The sequence below is a fragment of the Dipteris shenzhenensis genome, chromosome 28 (genome assembly GCF_047967505.1).
Source record: "Dipteris shenzhenensis isolate YYH24624 ecotype China chromosome 28, Dip_SZ_1.0, whole genome shotgun sequence".
NCBI lineage: Eukaryota > Viridiplantae > Streptophyta > Polypodiopsida > Gleicheniales > Dipteridaceae > Dipteris > Dipteris shenzhenensis.
The window spans coordinates 1090805-1107419 of record NC_141623.1 but is presented as its reverse complement, the minus strand read 5'-3'; the positions used below and the strand labels follow the sequence as shown (position 1 = coordinate 1107419).

At 46.6% G+C, this 16615-nt stretch overlaps 1 protein-coding gene across 1 annotated transcript in view; it reads right to left on the bottom strand.

Annotated features, from left to right (window-relative positions):
* Window positions 1–16209, bottom strand: part of LOC147883018 (vacuolar ATPase subunit F family protein) — a 28678-nt gene extending 12469 nt beyond the window's left edge. The window contains exons 1-3 of the mRNA XM_087399364.1: window positions 16084–16209; window positions 15915–15996; window positions 6746–6828 (exon numbers count right to left, since the gene is read on the bottom strand). Coding sequence (XP_087255490.1) covers window positions 6746–6828; window positions 15915–15996; window positions 16084–16128 — 210 coding nt within the window. The 5' untranslated portion in view covers window positions 16129–16209. The remainder of the gene's footprint in view (window positions 1–6745; window positions 6829–15914; window positions 15997–16083) is intronic.
* Window positions 16210–16615: the final 406 nt, after the last annotated feature.

The window sequence follows — 16615 nt, the reverse complement described above, 5'->3', positions numbered from 1 at the left end:
AAAAACATAGAAAATACTCCTCTATCTCGACCTCCCCCATCGTGCATAGTCTGCTCTCTAGGTATGCTGGCCGCTCTCCCAGCCTCAATCCGCGACTGGTGGGACGAGACTCATATCTGTCCGATAGCAATCCGCAAGGCATGTGAGACTCTCCTATCCTCGAGGTACTAGAGCCTGATGATGAGACCCTGCTCCGATATCCTCAGAAAGTGGTCATGATAGAATTGGGTCTTGGTAGGGAACTCCTGATCCCCCCCCCAAGCCCGAGATGTGTGAAGTTGGAGAAGGTCTAACTGTATGATACGGTTAATCTCATCATGTGGAAGGAGCTCCGGTGGTGCATCCATGCTAAATTGAAAGGGTGGGAGCCTATCCATTTGGATACCGTGCCTATCAAACCATGTGGACACCCGCGCGTACCATGCTCTATCAAAGCCTCTCTCTGCCAGGCATCGGGATGACTCCAGTGCCAGCCTTGATAATCTCCACAGAGGTAGGGCCCAAACTCTGTGGAGAAACATCACGGTCTAGAAGAGGGCGTCCACCTGGAGAGGTGTCATGGCGAACTCTACCTGTATGATGTGATGGGGAACTGAAGGCTTACTCCTAATCATCCTAGATCCCATGATCACCTGTAGCCTCTCAAATCCCTTCCAATCAGTAGCTGAAAGGTCACTCCCCAAAAAGGTGCTGCATACATGGCAGTCGGTCTCACGAGAGTGTCAAAAAGCCAGCCCTTCATCGGTGGATTTTGGAAATGCGCCTAGAAGCATTGTCTCTCTAATCGGGCCAGGGCACCCTTCCCTCGTGTGAGTCATGCTCTGGCGGCATGGGTCATCGTGAAGCTTGGTCCTGTGAATACTACCCCTAGGTACGTGTAGGACTGCCTGCAAACCAACGCACTAGAGAAAAAGAAAGAAAGATATATTAACATCTGCAAGAGGCCTCGCGGACCTATGAGACAAAGTGCAAGTCCAAGAAGTACCTCATACAAGCCACAGAGAACTGAAGCAAAGGGTTCACTAAGACCCTTGCTGAAAACTGAAAGCTGAAAAACTGAAAGCAAAAGCTAAAACACTAACATGTTCAGCTAGTGAACGAAATACTAGAGCAAAGTAACAGAAGCGTGTCAGGCGCTCAGGGCTAACACTCCTAGTACATGCTAAGGTTCCATATATCCAAGTAACCTGGTGGCACTTTGATAGGATGTGAGAAGCTCTCGTATCTGTTTGTCGAGTTGTCTCGCGACGTGGGGGAGGGCGTGGTCTCCTCGATCTCTGGATCCGATGGGCTACGTCAAAGGTGATGCCTCGTCTTTGGCGGTCGCCTCTGAGAAGGGATGAGATAGGCCGAACCTCGATCGTGCGTACTCTGGGCTCTCTCCGTGTCGTACGTGGAGTGTCACTCGTCTGACCGCATCCTGGTGGACAGTCCTGTTACTGATCCATGATGCTCTCATCTCATCAAGCTCCTCTCCCTCAGCTACACAGTCTGTGACAAAAGTCTGCGATCTGTCGATGGTGACATGTGGCATCACTCGATCCTCCTCTCTGGCCTGTCGCATCAATGTGTCTCTCTGTCAACGCATCTCAAGCAGGTAGAGCCCAACACTGACATGATGTATCAACCGCGTGAGTGGACCAAAGCCATGCCCCTCGTGAAAGAGGCAGTGATATCATCCTCGGATCTCACAGTAGACCGGACAGACTCATAGAAAATGCTCCTCTGTCTCGATCTCCCCCATCTGGCATAGTGTACAAGTCCTCTGCTCTCTAGGTATGCCTGTAGCTCTCCCTGTCTCAATCCGCAGCTGATGTAATGAGACTCGTACCTGACCAATGGCGATCCTCAATGCATGTGAAACTCTCATGTCCTCAAGATACTGATGTCTAATGACAAGACCGTGCTCTGAGATTCTCATGAAGTGATCATGGTAGAACTGGAGCTTGGTGGAGAGATCCTCTCCCCTGCAAGCCCTAGATGTATGGAGCTGGAGGAGGTCCAACCGTATGATACGGTTGATCTCATCTCATGGGATCATCTCGGGTGGTGCATCCAGGCTGTACTGAAAGGGGGGAAGTCTGTCCATCTGAATGCCATGACTACCAAACCATGTGGATATCCGTGTGTACCATGCCATATCAACACCACTCTCTGCTAATCGCCTAGAGGACTCAAGTGCTAACCTCGGTAGTCTCCCCTAGGGTAAGGTCCAAACTCTGCAGAGGAATGTCACTGTCTAAAAAATGGCATCAACCTGGAGAGGGGTCATGGCGAACTATGCCTGTATAATCTGATGGGAGACTGAGGGTTTACTCTAAATCATCCTGGATCCCATGGTCACTTGAAGTCTCTCGAATCTCTTCCACTCCGTCGCTGAGATATCACGCCTCCAAAAGGTGTTGCGTACATGGTAGTTGGTCTCACAAGCGTGTCAAAGAGCCAGCCCTTCGTCGGGGAGTCCTGAAAGTGTGCCTGGAAGCATCGCCTCTCTAGTCAAGCCAAAGCACCCTGTCCTTATGTGAGTCGTGCCGTACCCACATGGATCATCGTGAAACCTGGTCCAGTGAATACTATCCCCAAATATGTGTAGGACTGCACTATCTCTACAGGCTCGCCACGGTATGTGAAAATATGATTACGGGACGCTGCTCGCGAGGTGTTGAAGACCATAACCTTGGTTTTCCCAAGGTTAACTGTCAAGTCTCTCTCCCTGCAGAACACCTCCAGAGCCTCAAGATGTTTCTGCATCCCTCCTGCTGAGGATGATATGAGGACTATGTCATTGGCATACAACAATATCTGCACCATCAAGTCAGCCAGAAGTGAAACCTCTCCGCCTAGTCGATCGACAAAAGAAGTGATCTCGTCAATATAGAGCCCGAAGAGGGTTGGTGATAGGGGACAGCCTTGCTTAACTCCGATGGTGCTCTCAATCCAGTCTGATAAGCCTCCTGGGGCACGTATCCTCCCTTTGACAAACTCATATAGACTCATGACCCCCCAAATCATGATATCTGGGAGCCGTAGTTCCTGTAGCCTCCTGATCAGGCGTGAGCATGGGACAGTATCAAATGCCTTACAAAAATCTACAAAGCAAGTGTAGACATGCTGACGCCTCGACTTCGCCTCCTCAATAATAGTCCTCAAGGTGAAAATGTGATCTAGGGTGGAGTGCTGTCTCCGAAATCTTGCCTGCCTAAGTGCCCGCTGTCCATGCCCCTCTGTCTGGCTGCTAATCTCCCTCTCTAGGACTGATCCATATATCTTAGCCAAAGTGTGGCCAATCATAAGAGTACGGTAGTTCCCAATGTCCATGGGATCACCTACCTTGTGTATCGGTACTATGGTGGTGGTGCTCCAGGTAGGTGGGAAGCCATGGCATACGGCATGATTGAACAGATGTGCTAATATTGGGGTCAGGATCTCTTGCCCATGCGCAAAATGCTCACTGCATAGTCCCTCATGATCTGGTGATCGTCGGTTATGAAGCCGGAAGGGCAGCTCGCACATTCTCCGAAGTAAACAGGTGACGTGGTGGGTCTAGGCATAGAGGACATATCAGGTGGTGCCTGACCTGGGACATCATACAGAGAGCAAGCATATGTGTGCCAGACTACAGGATCTGTGATGGGAATGTGTGACTTCCCTTCTGATAGGAGTCCCCATCCCGTGGTAGGATCTCCTCCGCGAAAAGAACTGATCACCTCATCCATCCTGTGCATAAGGAAAGCCCACTTCTTACACCGTGTCACTCGGCGTAAGATCCGATGTGACTCTAGTGGAGTCAAATGTCCCAATCCTACCTCACGTGTAAGGTGGGCTCTCATCTCTCTGCACTCATCATCAAACCATGGATTTTTGGCATCTGGAACACTTGCAGATCATGTTGTGGGAAAGGATCTGGCGACAACATCCTATATCACTGATATGAGAGTGTCTGATGCATGTGTGAGGTCCATCCCATCACCGAGTAGTACTGGAAGCTCAGAAGCCAGGTGGCTCACGTACACCGGGTCAAGAGCACAGTCAAAATGGATTTGAACACGAGTGGGTGGTGGGGGGACCCTCCTCATGGCTGGCGTGGCAACCGATATACAGAAAGTGAGATATGAGTGGTTGGCTCCAAGTGGAGGGGGCGGCACAATAAAATCATGTACCCGTGGGGCCAATGCCAGTGGACCAGGCAGGTAGTCTACCGTACTACTCCCCCCTCCATGTGGGAAACAGGTGAGTCCACTAGATGATGGCCATCTTTAGAGACCGCTATATATGATGAAGTCATGTATAGCTCCCAGCTTGACTAAATGTCTCCCATATGCTGCCACTGGTGCATCTGCATCTGTTGACTGCCTCACGATCCCCAACTCTGCTGCATCCATCTCCGGTACTATGGGGGAATCCTCATCGAAATCTAACAAGCCCACCTGTTTGTTCCAAGTACGTGCATTGAAGTCACCAAGGAGGAGGGTGTGCTCGTGTCTGGAGAACTCCGTGATATCATCATGAATAGTCTTCAGACACCGTCATGTGCTGTCCCCTTCTCTTGCTGCATCTCATATTTCTTTTTCTGCCCTCTCTCGAATGATCACCCTACCATCTCTGTAAACTGCCCATTTCCCCTCTTGTCTTGCAGCCATCACCCGCACCATTCCTTCCCTTTTGTGTTCCTACTGTAGGAGTGTGAGGTCTTCATCTAAAAAGATCTCGGTCCCCTTTAGTGCTGCCCGTGTACTCATAAGGGTGGATCTATCTATGGCTGTTCGCAGCTTTACAACCAAAGGCCTCGTTGGTGCATCTGTTTTACCCACTCTCCAGGCTGATTCACAAGTGAGGCTTACTCCCATCTTGTCAAAGAGGATTTTGGCATCTGACATGGGGCTATCACCTACCCTTAGACCTCTGACCAGCAAATTCAAACTCTTGCTGTCCCACCGCTTCTCTTCCTCAATTGTTTCAGAAATGAGTTCCCTTTTCTTTGGTGTTGTGTCTTTCTTGAGTACATCTTTCCATGCAAGCATATCAGCCTTCCCTTTCGTAATTTGTTGTGTGAACTCGGCATGTTTCCCTTGTACTGTTGTTTGCAAAGCTGCCATTTCCTTCTTGAGTTGTTCATTCTCTGATTTCAGCATATCAATGATCTTGTACCCTTCCTCTGACGTCCCCTTCGCATTCTTGAGCTGCTGCATTTGCTCTTTAATGATGTTCAGCTCCTCGTTAAAAGGTGGCTGAAACTTCCCTTCTTCCCAATGAGCACTTGCCTTCAGTTTGTCATTCTCCTTTTGGAGGGCATCAACATGGGCTCCCAAAGTCTCAATTTTTGAGGTCAAACTACTGTTTTTTTTTCCACCCAAAGCACGAGTAATGTCCTGAGGTCAAACTACTGTTTGTTCCACCCAAAGCACGAGTAATGTCCTGCATCATTTTACCTTTTTCACATGTCCATTTGTTTTGCATCTCCTCTTGCCATTTCTTCATTTCATCTTGCATTTGGGCTCGAAGGTTTGAGAGCTCATCTTCTCTAGTCTCTCTCAGCTTCTTGCGTAGGCCTTCAATTTATGTGTCTTGCATCTTGATATGCAAGCCTTGGCGTTCGGGTCTTCTATTTTCTCCGCCTTCGTCCAGATGAGGCTATACTTCCGATCCTTATCCCCTCTTGTTTTCTGGCCGGGTGAGCTTTCTTTTGTCCCCATAGTGGCAATCTTTCTTGATAGCCTTGGGACTCACACTAGTGGTCTTGGCACCCCGGCAGCAAGGCGTCTCTATTTCGTGTTAGAGGAGAAGGGGCCCGCGATAGCTTGGAGGGCTCTTGTACTGGCGAAGGGCTCTCGTGGCGCTCCCATGGCGATTTGGGTGGTCAAGGCGTAGCTCAGCTGCTGCACCAGCAGCCCTCAAGCAACCAGCACGCAGGAAGCAGCAAGCAGCAGAGGGGGGGGCACACAGCAGGTGGCAAGCAGCAGAGGCACAACGTGGCAGGGGCTTGGAGAGCAAAGGAGGCGTCGAGAGGGATGAGCAAGCAGAAGCATGGAGAGGGAGCAGCAGCAGAGCGTGGCACGAGCGGGCAGGCAGGGTGGTGCGAGCGGGCAGGTAGAGAGAGGGGGCAGCAGCAACGTGGCGCGAGCAGGTAGGTAGGGTGGCGAAAGGGAGCGGGATCATGGCAGGGAGCTGGAGCAGTGTGGCGTGGCTCTACCTCCTCCCTATCCCCCACGGGGTTGCCTTCAGACTTCTAGAAGAAAGAAAAAGAGACCAATTCTTCTTTCCGCCGCAGATTCTTTCAATTTAATAGAAACGGGGGTTGCGCTCGACGGCATTTGCACACCCAGATGCTACCACTGTGCTTTCAAGAGGACTAGCAGCTAAAGGTATTTATCCGGTTATAGATCCCTTGGATTCGACTTCAACCATGTTACAACCCTGGATTGTGGGTGAAGCACTACGAAACCGCACAAGGGGTTAAACAGACTTCACAGAGAGAGAGAGAGAGTGTGGAAGGTGAACTAACGCACTAGAGACTACATTGCATGGATTATTCTTCAATCATCTTTGTGGTTCAACAGCTTTTACAGATACTTCTGAGAAAAGCAGTCATGTAACGCTCCCACTCACATCAAGAGAAGATAGTATTCTTATCCCTAAACAAGCAAACATGTCGAAGGGAACAAAGTTGTGCATCTCTGATAATTGCATACGTATAGGAATCAAGTTGTGGACCTATTATAATTGCATACATATGGTACATACTTACATATTGACTAATTAGAACTATTGCTACATCTTCCCTTGCTGTAAACTCCTTGAAAGTATCCTCAATTGTCTTCACTGTTGTCTCTACAAAACATTACCCAAGCTTAGCATGTGACAGGAAATTTTGAAATAGCTTCAATATGCACATTAAAACAGAAGAGCATCGTTAAAAACGTGGGTTTGTGTTTTCAGTAATGAACCCTACCTGTAAATGCTTAACGTAGCATCCAACACAGCTTTCATATTATGATAAGCATCGTCATCTTGAAATTAGATTATGTGGTTCTTCCACAACTTCTAGACAATTAAATGATCAAATCTGATAATTTGCAACTCCCTATGGTTTCCTCCACTCAATTTGACAAAAGAGCTGAATGGGCAAATCTTACAGCTTGCTTGGAAAATGAGATGCTAACAATTTAAGAGACCCCTCAAAATGCACACACACACACTTTTTGGTGAAAGACCTTCATCCTCCAGCAGCCCCAACCTGTTGTCTATCTACAATGCCCTGACTTGCTGCAGTCTATAAGGCCTACTTTCATGCAGTTTTTGATGCTGGCCATGGGCCTGGTACCTACACACAGCTGTGAGCCCTTCTGCCAATCATCTAGGGCATTTGCAACCTCGACCCTTGGAACCTATGAAGTGAGAACCTTGCGGCTGCTCCATATAGTTCTCCACTAACTGATCCCTGTCCAGAAGCTTTGAAATGGCCTCTGGAACCAACCTCTCAATAACTTCCACTATCTTGAGCCTGCTATTCAGCAACATGCCAATGATCCAGCTTGGACAATCCTTCTTGCCCCCTGCATTTGTCAATATCTCAATCTCCGTAGACAATAACATCTTCAAAAGACAAGCAAATGGCTCCAAATGTCGAGTGCCTTTAGACTTCTCCCTTTGTATGTTTGGAAAGCTTTCACCCTCCACCTAGACAAACATTGTTTTTTTTTTGCAAAGAAAAGACTTCTAGTAAGTATGAAAGAAACTCCAAGAGCAAGCTCAATGAAAAGTTACATCATGACAGGCATGAAAAAACAAATACCCTAATAGGGCCAAATCAAACTCTTGTAAAAGAGCTATAAAAGACCCAAGGTTGAGGCTGAAGTGCCATCTCAACCCTATGAGGAACTCTGAGAAGAACAAGGAGCCGCTCCACTTCCTAGAGAAAACAGTCCTCCTAGTAGAGGATGCCCGTGAAGACCCTGCATGCTGCCCCAAATGGCCACCAAAGCGTGAACTATATATGTCCAAATACTAGCCATTGTGCGTGCACGGTGGACTTGTGAACCCTTCAAAGCCTCTGTGCATCTGGATCTCCACATATGTCATGCTGATATACTCGCCAGAATCTCCCATGAGGTATCCACTGAGGCATGCGGAGGTCTATAAGGAAGGCCACGGACTTCATCTAGAGAGCATGAATCAACTAAGCGTCCTTGAGCCAAAAGAGCCTAAGAAGAGTTATGCCTCTCATAAAACACTTGGGGCCCCGAAAGAGAGGCCAACCTACTGATGAAGAAAGGGGATCGGGTAAAAGTGCTCAATAATGTGGCGATCCCCTTCCAGATGATCCTCACTTGTCTGCAGTCCCAAAAGCAATGTTGAATAGACTCCTCAGTGTAGGCTAGGGCAAGCAATGGAAGCTCAAGAATGCAAGGAATGGAGGCAAAAACGAGCTGCTGTAATGAATTGCTGCAAAACTGAGTGAAAGTACAAGAGACACCCAATATAACAAAACCCTAGGACAGGGTGTCCTCACTGGACTAAGTGTCCTAACTGGTACATGTACTAACTGTACCAACTGACCTAACTAACTATAACTAGGCCTACAAGGCATACCAAGGAATGAGTGGCACATATGGATAGCCCATAGAATGGCCTACAAACCCCCCTCCATGGTATGGGCTGAAGTATCTTGGACACGTCTCAGAATTACCTGAATATCTAATGTCATGGTTGCACGTGCTCATCTTGTAGGGATATAGCAATCTATGATTGTACAGCATGCAAAAACTTCAGATTTGGATTTCAAGGCAAAAATCCAAGTATATCTGGTGAAGTCATCAATGAATGTGACAAAATAATAAAATCCCCCAAGAGCTGTAGCCTGCAACCCACATGGGTCCACAAACGTCACTATGAATCAAATACAGCTTGCGAGATGCACCAACTCTCCCATCCTTGGGAAATGCAAAATGGTGCATTTTGGCAAGCAAGCAAGCAAGCTTCACAAACATGCTTTGAAGGCGTATGCATTTTAGGAAGATCAACACCCATACCATCCTTATTCAACAGAGCCCCAAAGTTGCAGTGTCCAAACCTCTCATGCCACAAATGAGTATCTGCCCATGGTAGAACAATCAACAGCATAGGCATCTGCATCTGCAAGTCGAGCATCATCCAAGCATTTGTCATAGGCATCAAGTCTATAGAGCCCTCTAGTCAATGTCCCAATCAACACCATGGTAAAGGCATGTGTAGCATCATAGACCGCACACCGAACACCATCAAAGATAACCTGATCCACAAGTAGCAAGGGCTGAAATAGATATGAGGTTCTTGCGGATGCCTAGAACATAAAGCACATTGTCTAGAGTCACTAGACCACCAGAAACAAAAGTAGTGGCAACTTGCCCAATGCCTTTCACTATATATGATGTATTATAGGCACATGTAGCCGTCTCCCCCTTGGATGCATGCTCAAGTGAGCTGAATAACTGCCGGCAAGAAGTAATGTACTAGCACCACTCAGGCATCAGAAACTGTCATGCAGGCATCATGAACATCAAGATTATACTGACATGTAACAAGAAAAGCCCAATGCTGGTCATGTGCAAAATTAGCTGACTCATGTCAATCATCTGGACCAGGAGTACCAGAAACTGCAAGACCAGAGTCTTTCTTCTTCTTTTCATATGCAATTCTCTTCCTTCACTCAGAGATATCATGCCAAGGTTTCTTGCACTAGTTGCATCTCTTTTTCTTCTTCTTATCCCCAAAAGCAGAGGCATCATGGGAGTGACCAGCATGTGTATGAGAGGGCTTCCTAGCTGAAACCTTGCCTCTGCCCTTGTTTTTATGCTATACAGCATAGGCTTGATCACTAGCCATAGAAGCATTTTTGTTTGCATGGCTTTGTTCCTCCTAGAGTAAGAGAGCAACCAGCTGGTCAAAGGAATAATGGTTGGCATTAGTAGCAAAGCCTTGGTAAGAATCCGGCAACCCATCAAGGGTATTAGAAACAAGTTGAAAATCAGGAACCACCTCATCAATGTTGGCCAACTACTCTTTCAAAGCCTTCACACTGATAAGATAGGCATCCATATTACCACCTTCTTCAAGCTTCAAGTCCTTCAACTGCTTGCGGAGATAGGAAACCCTCGCCTCATTCCGCACCTAATATAAGAATGCAAGCTGATCCCATGCTTGCTTAGCTGTCTTGCAAGACCGGATATGAGGGATAATGACCCTTTTCACTGAAAGAGCGGCATCACATCCATCCCACTGAATCTGCTCGAGTAGGAGGAAAGTGCCTGTAGTGGAAGATGCAGCTGCATCTGAGTAGCAATAGAACCATCACCAAATGAGCCAAAGGCATTACCAAAAGCAACAGGTCGAGTGGGCCTGACCTCAGTGCCTAAAATGATATTCCACAAATTCTTGGCAACCAAAACACATCCCATCATATAGGCCCACATGGGGTAATTTGTGCCATTAAGCTTGTCCTCACCCCAAGCATCCCAAACAAATCGTCCTTACTGCCAGCCATAGTGCTGAAATTCAAGGCAAAAGCACCAACTGACAAAGCAAATGAGAGGAGGGCAACCTCTCAAAACCAAAAGGCAAATTTCTGCTCAAGCTTCAAAGCTTTTCACTGCAAAATGCTTGGCTGTCTCAAGGTGTACCTGCTGCAAAAAATTCCCAAAAGGCAGCATGAGGCCTTTCCACAATGCCAATGAAGCAAAGAAAGGACAGTTTTGCAGAAATTAGAAGGAACCAATGCAATAAAGGGTTAGCCAATGATATAGCCCAAAAATGCAGTAGAGAAAATGCTCCAGATGCGAGCACAGATAATCACCCTTGAAGGAGAGGTGGCATGGACAACAAATGGCAATGAGGGGTGCCAAGAGAAGTCTAGAAATGAGAATTACAGCAAGAAAATGTGCTCCCACGAGAAGGAAAGCACTTCCAAATGAGTGAAGAGGTATCCAATGGAGAGAATCTCGCAGCCCGAGGCAAAAGGACAGCAAATGAGAGGCAACGGGCTCAAGGACAGGTCTCCGGGATGGCAGCAGCAAGCTCCAAATGTCTTCAAACACCAAGCACGCGTCTCGAAACAAAGAAACGTGCTTAAAGGAGGCTTCAAATGGCTGGCACGCTTCACGAAACAGCTCCGTACAACAATAAATGCCTCCGTACAGCAGTCCGTACTGCTGTACGGACTACACATGCGAGTTTTTGAGCCTGTAAATGCAGCCATACAGCACCGAAACCTGCAATTAATGTAGTCACCTATGCCGTATAGGCCGTACAGGCTGTACGGAATTCCGTACAGCACACACATAGAGGCGGTTCAGCAGCTGGAGCAGCAAAATGAGCTGAGTTTGCAGCAGGTGCTCCAAACAATCAATTTCTCGCGATGGAATTGCTTCATGAGGCCTCAGGTGTTCACATGCGTGAAGAGAACCTTGAAAAATGAGCAGACCATCAAGAATGAGAGCGGAAATGGCTGCCAAACAGCTTGGGAAAGCTGCCAATGGCTAAGGGGAGGCATCCCCAACCTGCTCTGATACATCTGTAGGCTAGGGCAAGCAATGGAAGCTCAAGAATGCAAGGAATGGAGGCAAAAACGAGCTGCTGTAATGAATTGCTGCAAAACTGAGTGAAAGTACAAGAGACGCCCAATATAACAAAACCCTAGGGCAAGGTGCCCTAACTGGACTAAGTGTCCTAACTGGTACATGTACTAACTATACCAAATGACCTAACTGCCTACAAGGCACATACCAAGGAATGAGTGGCACCTATGGATAGCCCATACAATGGCCTACACTCAGCAGAAAGGCAATGAATACATGTGGAATCAGCCCCGACCTTGGACCTCCACTAGTTCGCTAGAATCCCTCCATGAATAGAAAGCCACAGAAAAGCGTGATTTTCCTATTTCGGAGGGATTTCCAGCCTCTTCAAAAAGATTTTTGTAAATCAGTAGAAATCTGAAATTTTTCCCAATGAGGAGCTCTATTGAGCCTTTAACCTCTCAGGCTAAGCTGCAACTTCCTGGTATGACTAACTGTGCATTGAAAGACGGGGAGGCTCTTCTCTCGGTGCCTCAATGCATTCCCACTCCCCAAGATCCCACTAACAAAAACTCCTAGACAAATTGTGACCAAAGCATTGAATTGGAAAGCCATTTCAAAGCGTAGAGAGAAAACATACCCTGGTCCATTGTTTTTCTTGCCTTGGGAGTAAGTACCAATCAAAGCAGCCTCCATTTAAATCCTTAGGCATTTCACCAACATATTCCAATGCTCCACATTCCATCAGACCCTCGACTATAGCCTTGTTTCCAGCAGGGGCTGAGCAACATGTGACGTCCATCACCTTCACAAAAGGCTCTTGATCCTCTGACCACCACTTATGTCAGACATGCATACAGTCATACCTCGATCAATGACACCGATCTCGAGGCTACTAGGTGTAACCACAAAGAACAACTCACCTGTTACCAAATCAGCTATATCTGACTACTCATACTCTTCCTTCTGAGGCAGCTCCTCCTCTTTCTGTTGATTTGCCTTCTTCTTCCTACAATCTGGCACAAGATGCCCAGGCTGATCACAATAATTGATTTTTCTTACGGTCATTATCAGAATAGTTGCCATCCCCTGAAGAATCCTTCTTATTCTGCTTACCGTTATTGGGTTTGCCTTTACCCTTCCCTACAGAAGTGATAAGTGTCTTCTCATCACTATCAGTATCCTGCAACTTCAACCTTGCTTCTTTCTAGAGCGCAGAGGAGGACATGTGAGAAGCCCCAACCTTTTGCCACTCATCAAGGCAGCCACTAGCCCATTGAAGCTGCATAGAAGCTAGCTGAGGAACAGCATGGCAATTTGATTGCTATCAACCTCTTGGCCAACCACTGCAAGTTGATCCCTGAAAATCGTCACCTTCACCAAATGGTAATTGATAGACTCTCCCTCTCCCAATGTCATTGTGAATAACTGATTCAAGAGAGTAACTATTCGTGCGACATTGTTGGTCTCATACACATTCTTCAAGATCTTCCAAGCTTCACTTGTCGTATCCGCCAACTGAATCTCCAATCACCCCGACAATCATCAACAATGCTTTAGCATTTCTGAGCATCCAGACTTTGACTTGCCTTCATCACTACCTTACCTGGTCGCATCTTTAAGGTCCTCAGGCTTAACCTTAGTAATCTCCCAGAGCTCTCTCATCACCATGTGACTTGGTAGCTTTCCTCGTCGGGATCTACCTTCATCAATAGCTCGCCCATCGCATCTTTAAGGTCCTCGGGCTTGACCTCTACACCTCAGTAATCTCCCAAAGCTCTCTCACCACCATGTGACTCTGTAGCTTATCGTCTACATTGGTTAATTGTCCCCATCCAGCATCCCCTTCTCGCTGAAATTGGGAATAGGCATACAAGTCACCATGGGTACTTTTGTAGATTCCCTAAAGCTTCTCTCGACCTGAATCCTTTGCACTCACTGCAAACCTCTCTTGATCAATGCACAACTCTGGAATTGAAGTCACCTTTCTTTCCTAGAGCAAAGACCTCCACGTTCAATCGTCTTTGAAGCAGGCCTACTTGAGTAGGCTACCTGGCTCACGTTGCTCTGATACGATGTTGGAAAACAAACCTACACTTGCCTGTAGCATAACAAAGCTACAACAAATAGATAGATTAGTGCCCTTGCAATCACCAACTAAGCACAGCACAACACCTAGTTATCTCGCTTCAAGACTTGTGCAGATACAAGAAGCTATAGAGAGAGCAATTCAGATCAAAGAGAGAAAATACGCAGATGTACAGACAGAATAGATCTCAAAGCTCTGTTTGCTAAACCTCCTGCTGATGAACCCCTCCTGGATCACCACATGCCTCTTGTAGGCTTCACGAGGTTGCTCTAGGGTGAGCTCTGCATGCTGCTCCCTCCTGCACGCACATGTACTCTCCTACAGCCTGTAGGTATGTACCCGTGCAGCCCAATACTGGCTGAGGACTGCTGCAACTCTGAACTAGAGTAATGCCCACCAAGGGGGCCCTTTCTAGGCTAGGGAGTCCCCTGTCTGGCTGACCAGAACCTAGTGACTGGCCGACCCAGTCAGTCTGTCAACCAACCAGATCAGGGCGGCTGACTGGCCCCCCTGCACATTCTTTCCACAGACTGCCAACTCCAGTCATAAGTCTGCCGACCAAGGCAGCCTCTGCTGCCAATAAACAGGCCCTGCATACAGGCGCCTTCTAAGTTCTGCTGGCTCCTCTGCCCGCCTGTCAGTGGACCAGTTCCAGGCTGTTGCCTACTGCTAGGTCCATCCGAAGACATGTAAGGACCCTGCCATATAGGCAGCACCTTGCTGGCTCAAGACACGTGCTAGATGGGCCCACATCTGGGCATCTATCAGCCCCACAGGCAGCCCTACTGATGGGCATATCCACAGCCCTAATGCAGGACTGTAGAACAGCCAGCTCTGGTGGGTTTGGTAGCCCATATGGCTGCCCCAGAAACATGCCAGCCTGTTTGCTGCCCAGTTGGCAGCCTTTCTCAAAACCCCTGCATGTGCCCATGTGGCACAGTCTACACCCAACATCCTGTAAGTGTCAAGCCCCGTCGCACTCATCATTTGGGGGCTCACAGGTGGAGCATTGACCCTAGATTTCCAACAAGACATAACATTTTACTTACCAATTTAAACTATAGATTCAGCATAGGAATGGAAGTTACAACCGGTCAGCCTACGTGCCCTTCACCTAGGGTAAGACCATCCTAATCAGACATGATCTAAATATTATATCCTGACATTTATAAAACCGACCCTTCCTAGGTTGCTCTATCCCTTAAGATGAACATGCGCAACCATGAGAGGCACTAGCATTCATCTATTTTTCGCACACCATAGATCTGCTCAATCGTATCTAGATGAGACATGTACGGCCATGACTTGGTTCAATTATAATTACACACATTTAGTATAATCACTTGACCTGGATGTGTTTTGAGGTTAATTGCATCTACTTAATAACACGTAGCCTCCCCTCATTTGACATTCAATAAATTTTATTTGGTCGGTAAGATGTTATGCCTCTGCATTAAATGGTGGAAAGTCCTACAATAAGGCAAAAATCGTGTAAACAGCTAACAACTCTTGATAGCCACCAAGTGAATGGCCAACTTGCAATAAGCATATGTCAAGCTCGTGGGTAATCCCCATCTCTAAGGGTTTGACTAGATTGAGTGTCTATAGCCTTATGACGATGCCTCTATCAAAGCCCCATCAATGGGCAACTCTAACAGAATCCCTACATCATAGGGACGAGTTAATGACCAAGATTGAAGCTCTATACCAATTAGTTGTATTCCCAACTTATGCATTTAAATTTAACATGAGAATAGACTATGTGAGTTGTACAAGTCCTCAATAAGATGCACTTAACTTTCCCTTTCAAGCAACACAGAAGCACACTTCGCTTTGGCCTCCTTTTCTGGCCCTAACTAACTCTCTTGCGTACTCTCACATTCTGCGCTCTATCTTACTTGATCTCGAAAACACTTCTGTCCTAGAACAAGTTACATATGGTTTTGGTATCAAAGCAAAGCTCAAATGGACCTTGGCACACCCACTTCCCCCTAGTATTGATGACGTTACTGGAGATTCCATCGAAGCTTTGTCCCTGCGATGCATGGCAGAGTTTATGCTTTTGGTGAATGTCATGGGATTAACTGTTAATACTATTGTATGGGATGTTCTATGATCTGTCACACAGCTTGTTCTGTCTCGCTTTCGTAGAGTGAAGACGATCTTTAACGCGGAAAATCAGGTACCTGTGAACACGATAATGTTTCGATAGCTTTCGTGATATCGGCATAATCTGGACACAATCTCCTTTTATAAAAGCTGAGTACGATACTCACTGTTATCCACTATCAAGTAGTTCGTTTTCCTCCTCAGATCAACATTGCCAACTCCTGCAAGCAAAAAGCCTGTCACCGTGTCCTGCAGATTTCAACTTCAAATTAATCAGTATCCAAGATCTACAATACCGGTTCCTTTGTTACTCTGAAGCAGAATTGGTAGACGTACCTCATCTCCTATGATGGCTATGAGGGAGGAGCTTGTACTTGCCATAGTCCCAAGAAATCCCGAATTTTTGTGGAAATGGATGGAGATTTGTTGCAATAATAAAAATTCAAAGTAGTGACACAAACAAGACTCGAGATAGAAATAATGAACAAGGAATAGAAGTCACAGATTTGGGCCAAAATGAGCTTGATTTAAATGCTTGTGGAAAATGTTTGTCATATACATTACTCTTGAAATGAATTGCCTTGATCTAGAGCCTTTGTGTCACTTTGGGCATACTTTAGAGTTGTCATTGGACAATAAATAACCTACTTCAAGACTTGTAAATATGCCAAACTATTAGATTTAAAATTTATGACTATTGTATTAACAATCACAAAAATATAATCACCTTGCTTACAAAATCATAGATTGTACTAAAAGATCATACTAAATCATTAAACACAAGATACATCATTCTTGAATTCACATCATAAAACTTAATATGGGTTTATTAAACACCAACTTGGTTGCTATACTCTCCTGGTATCCA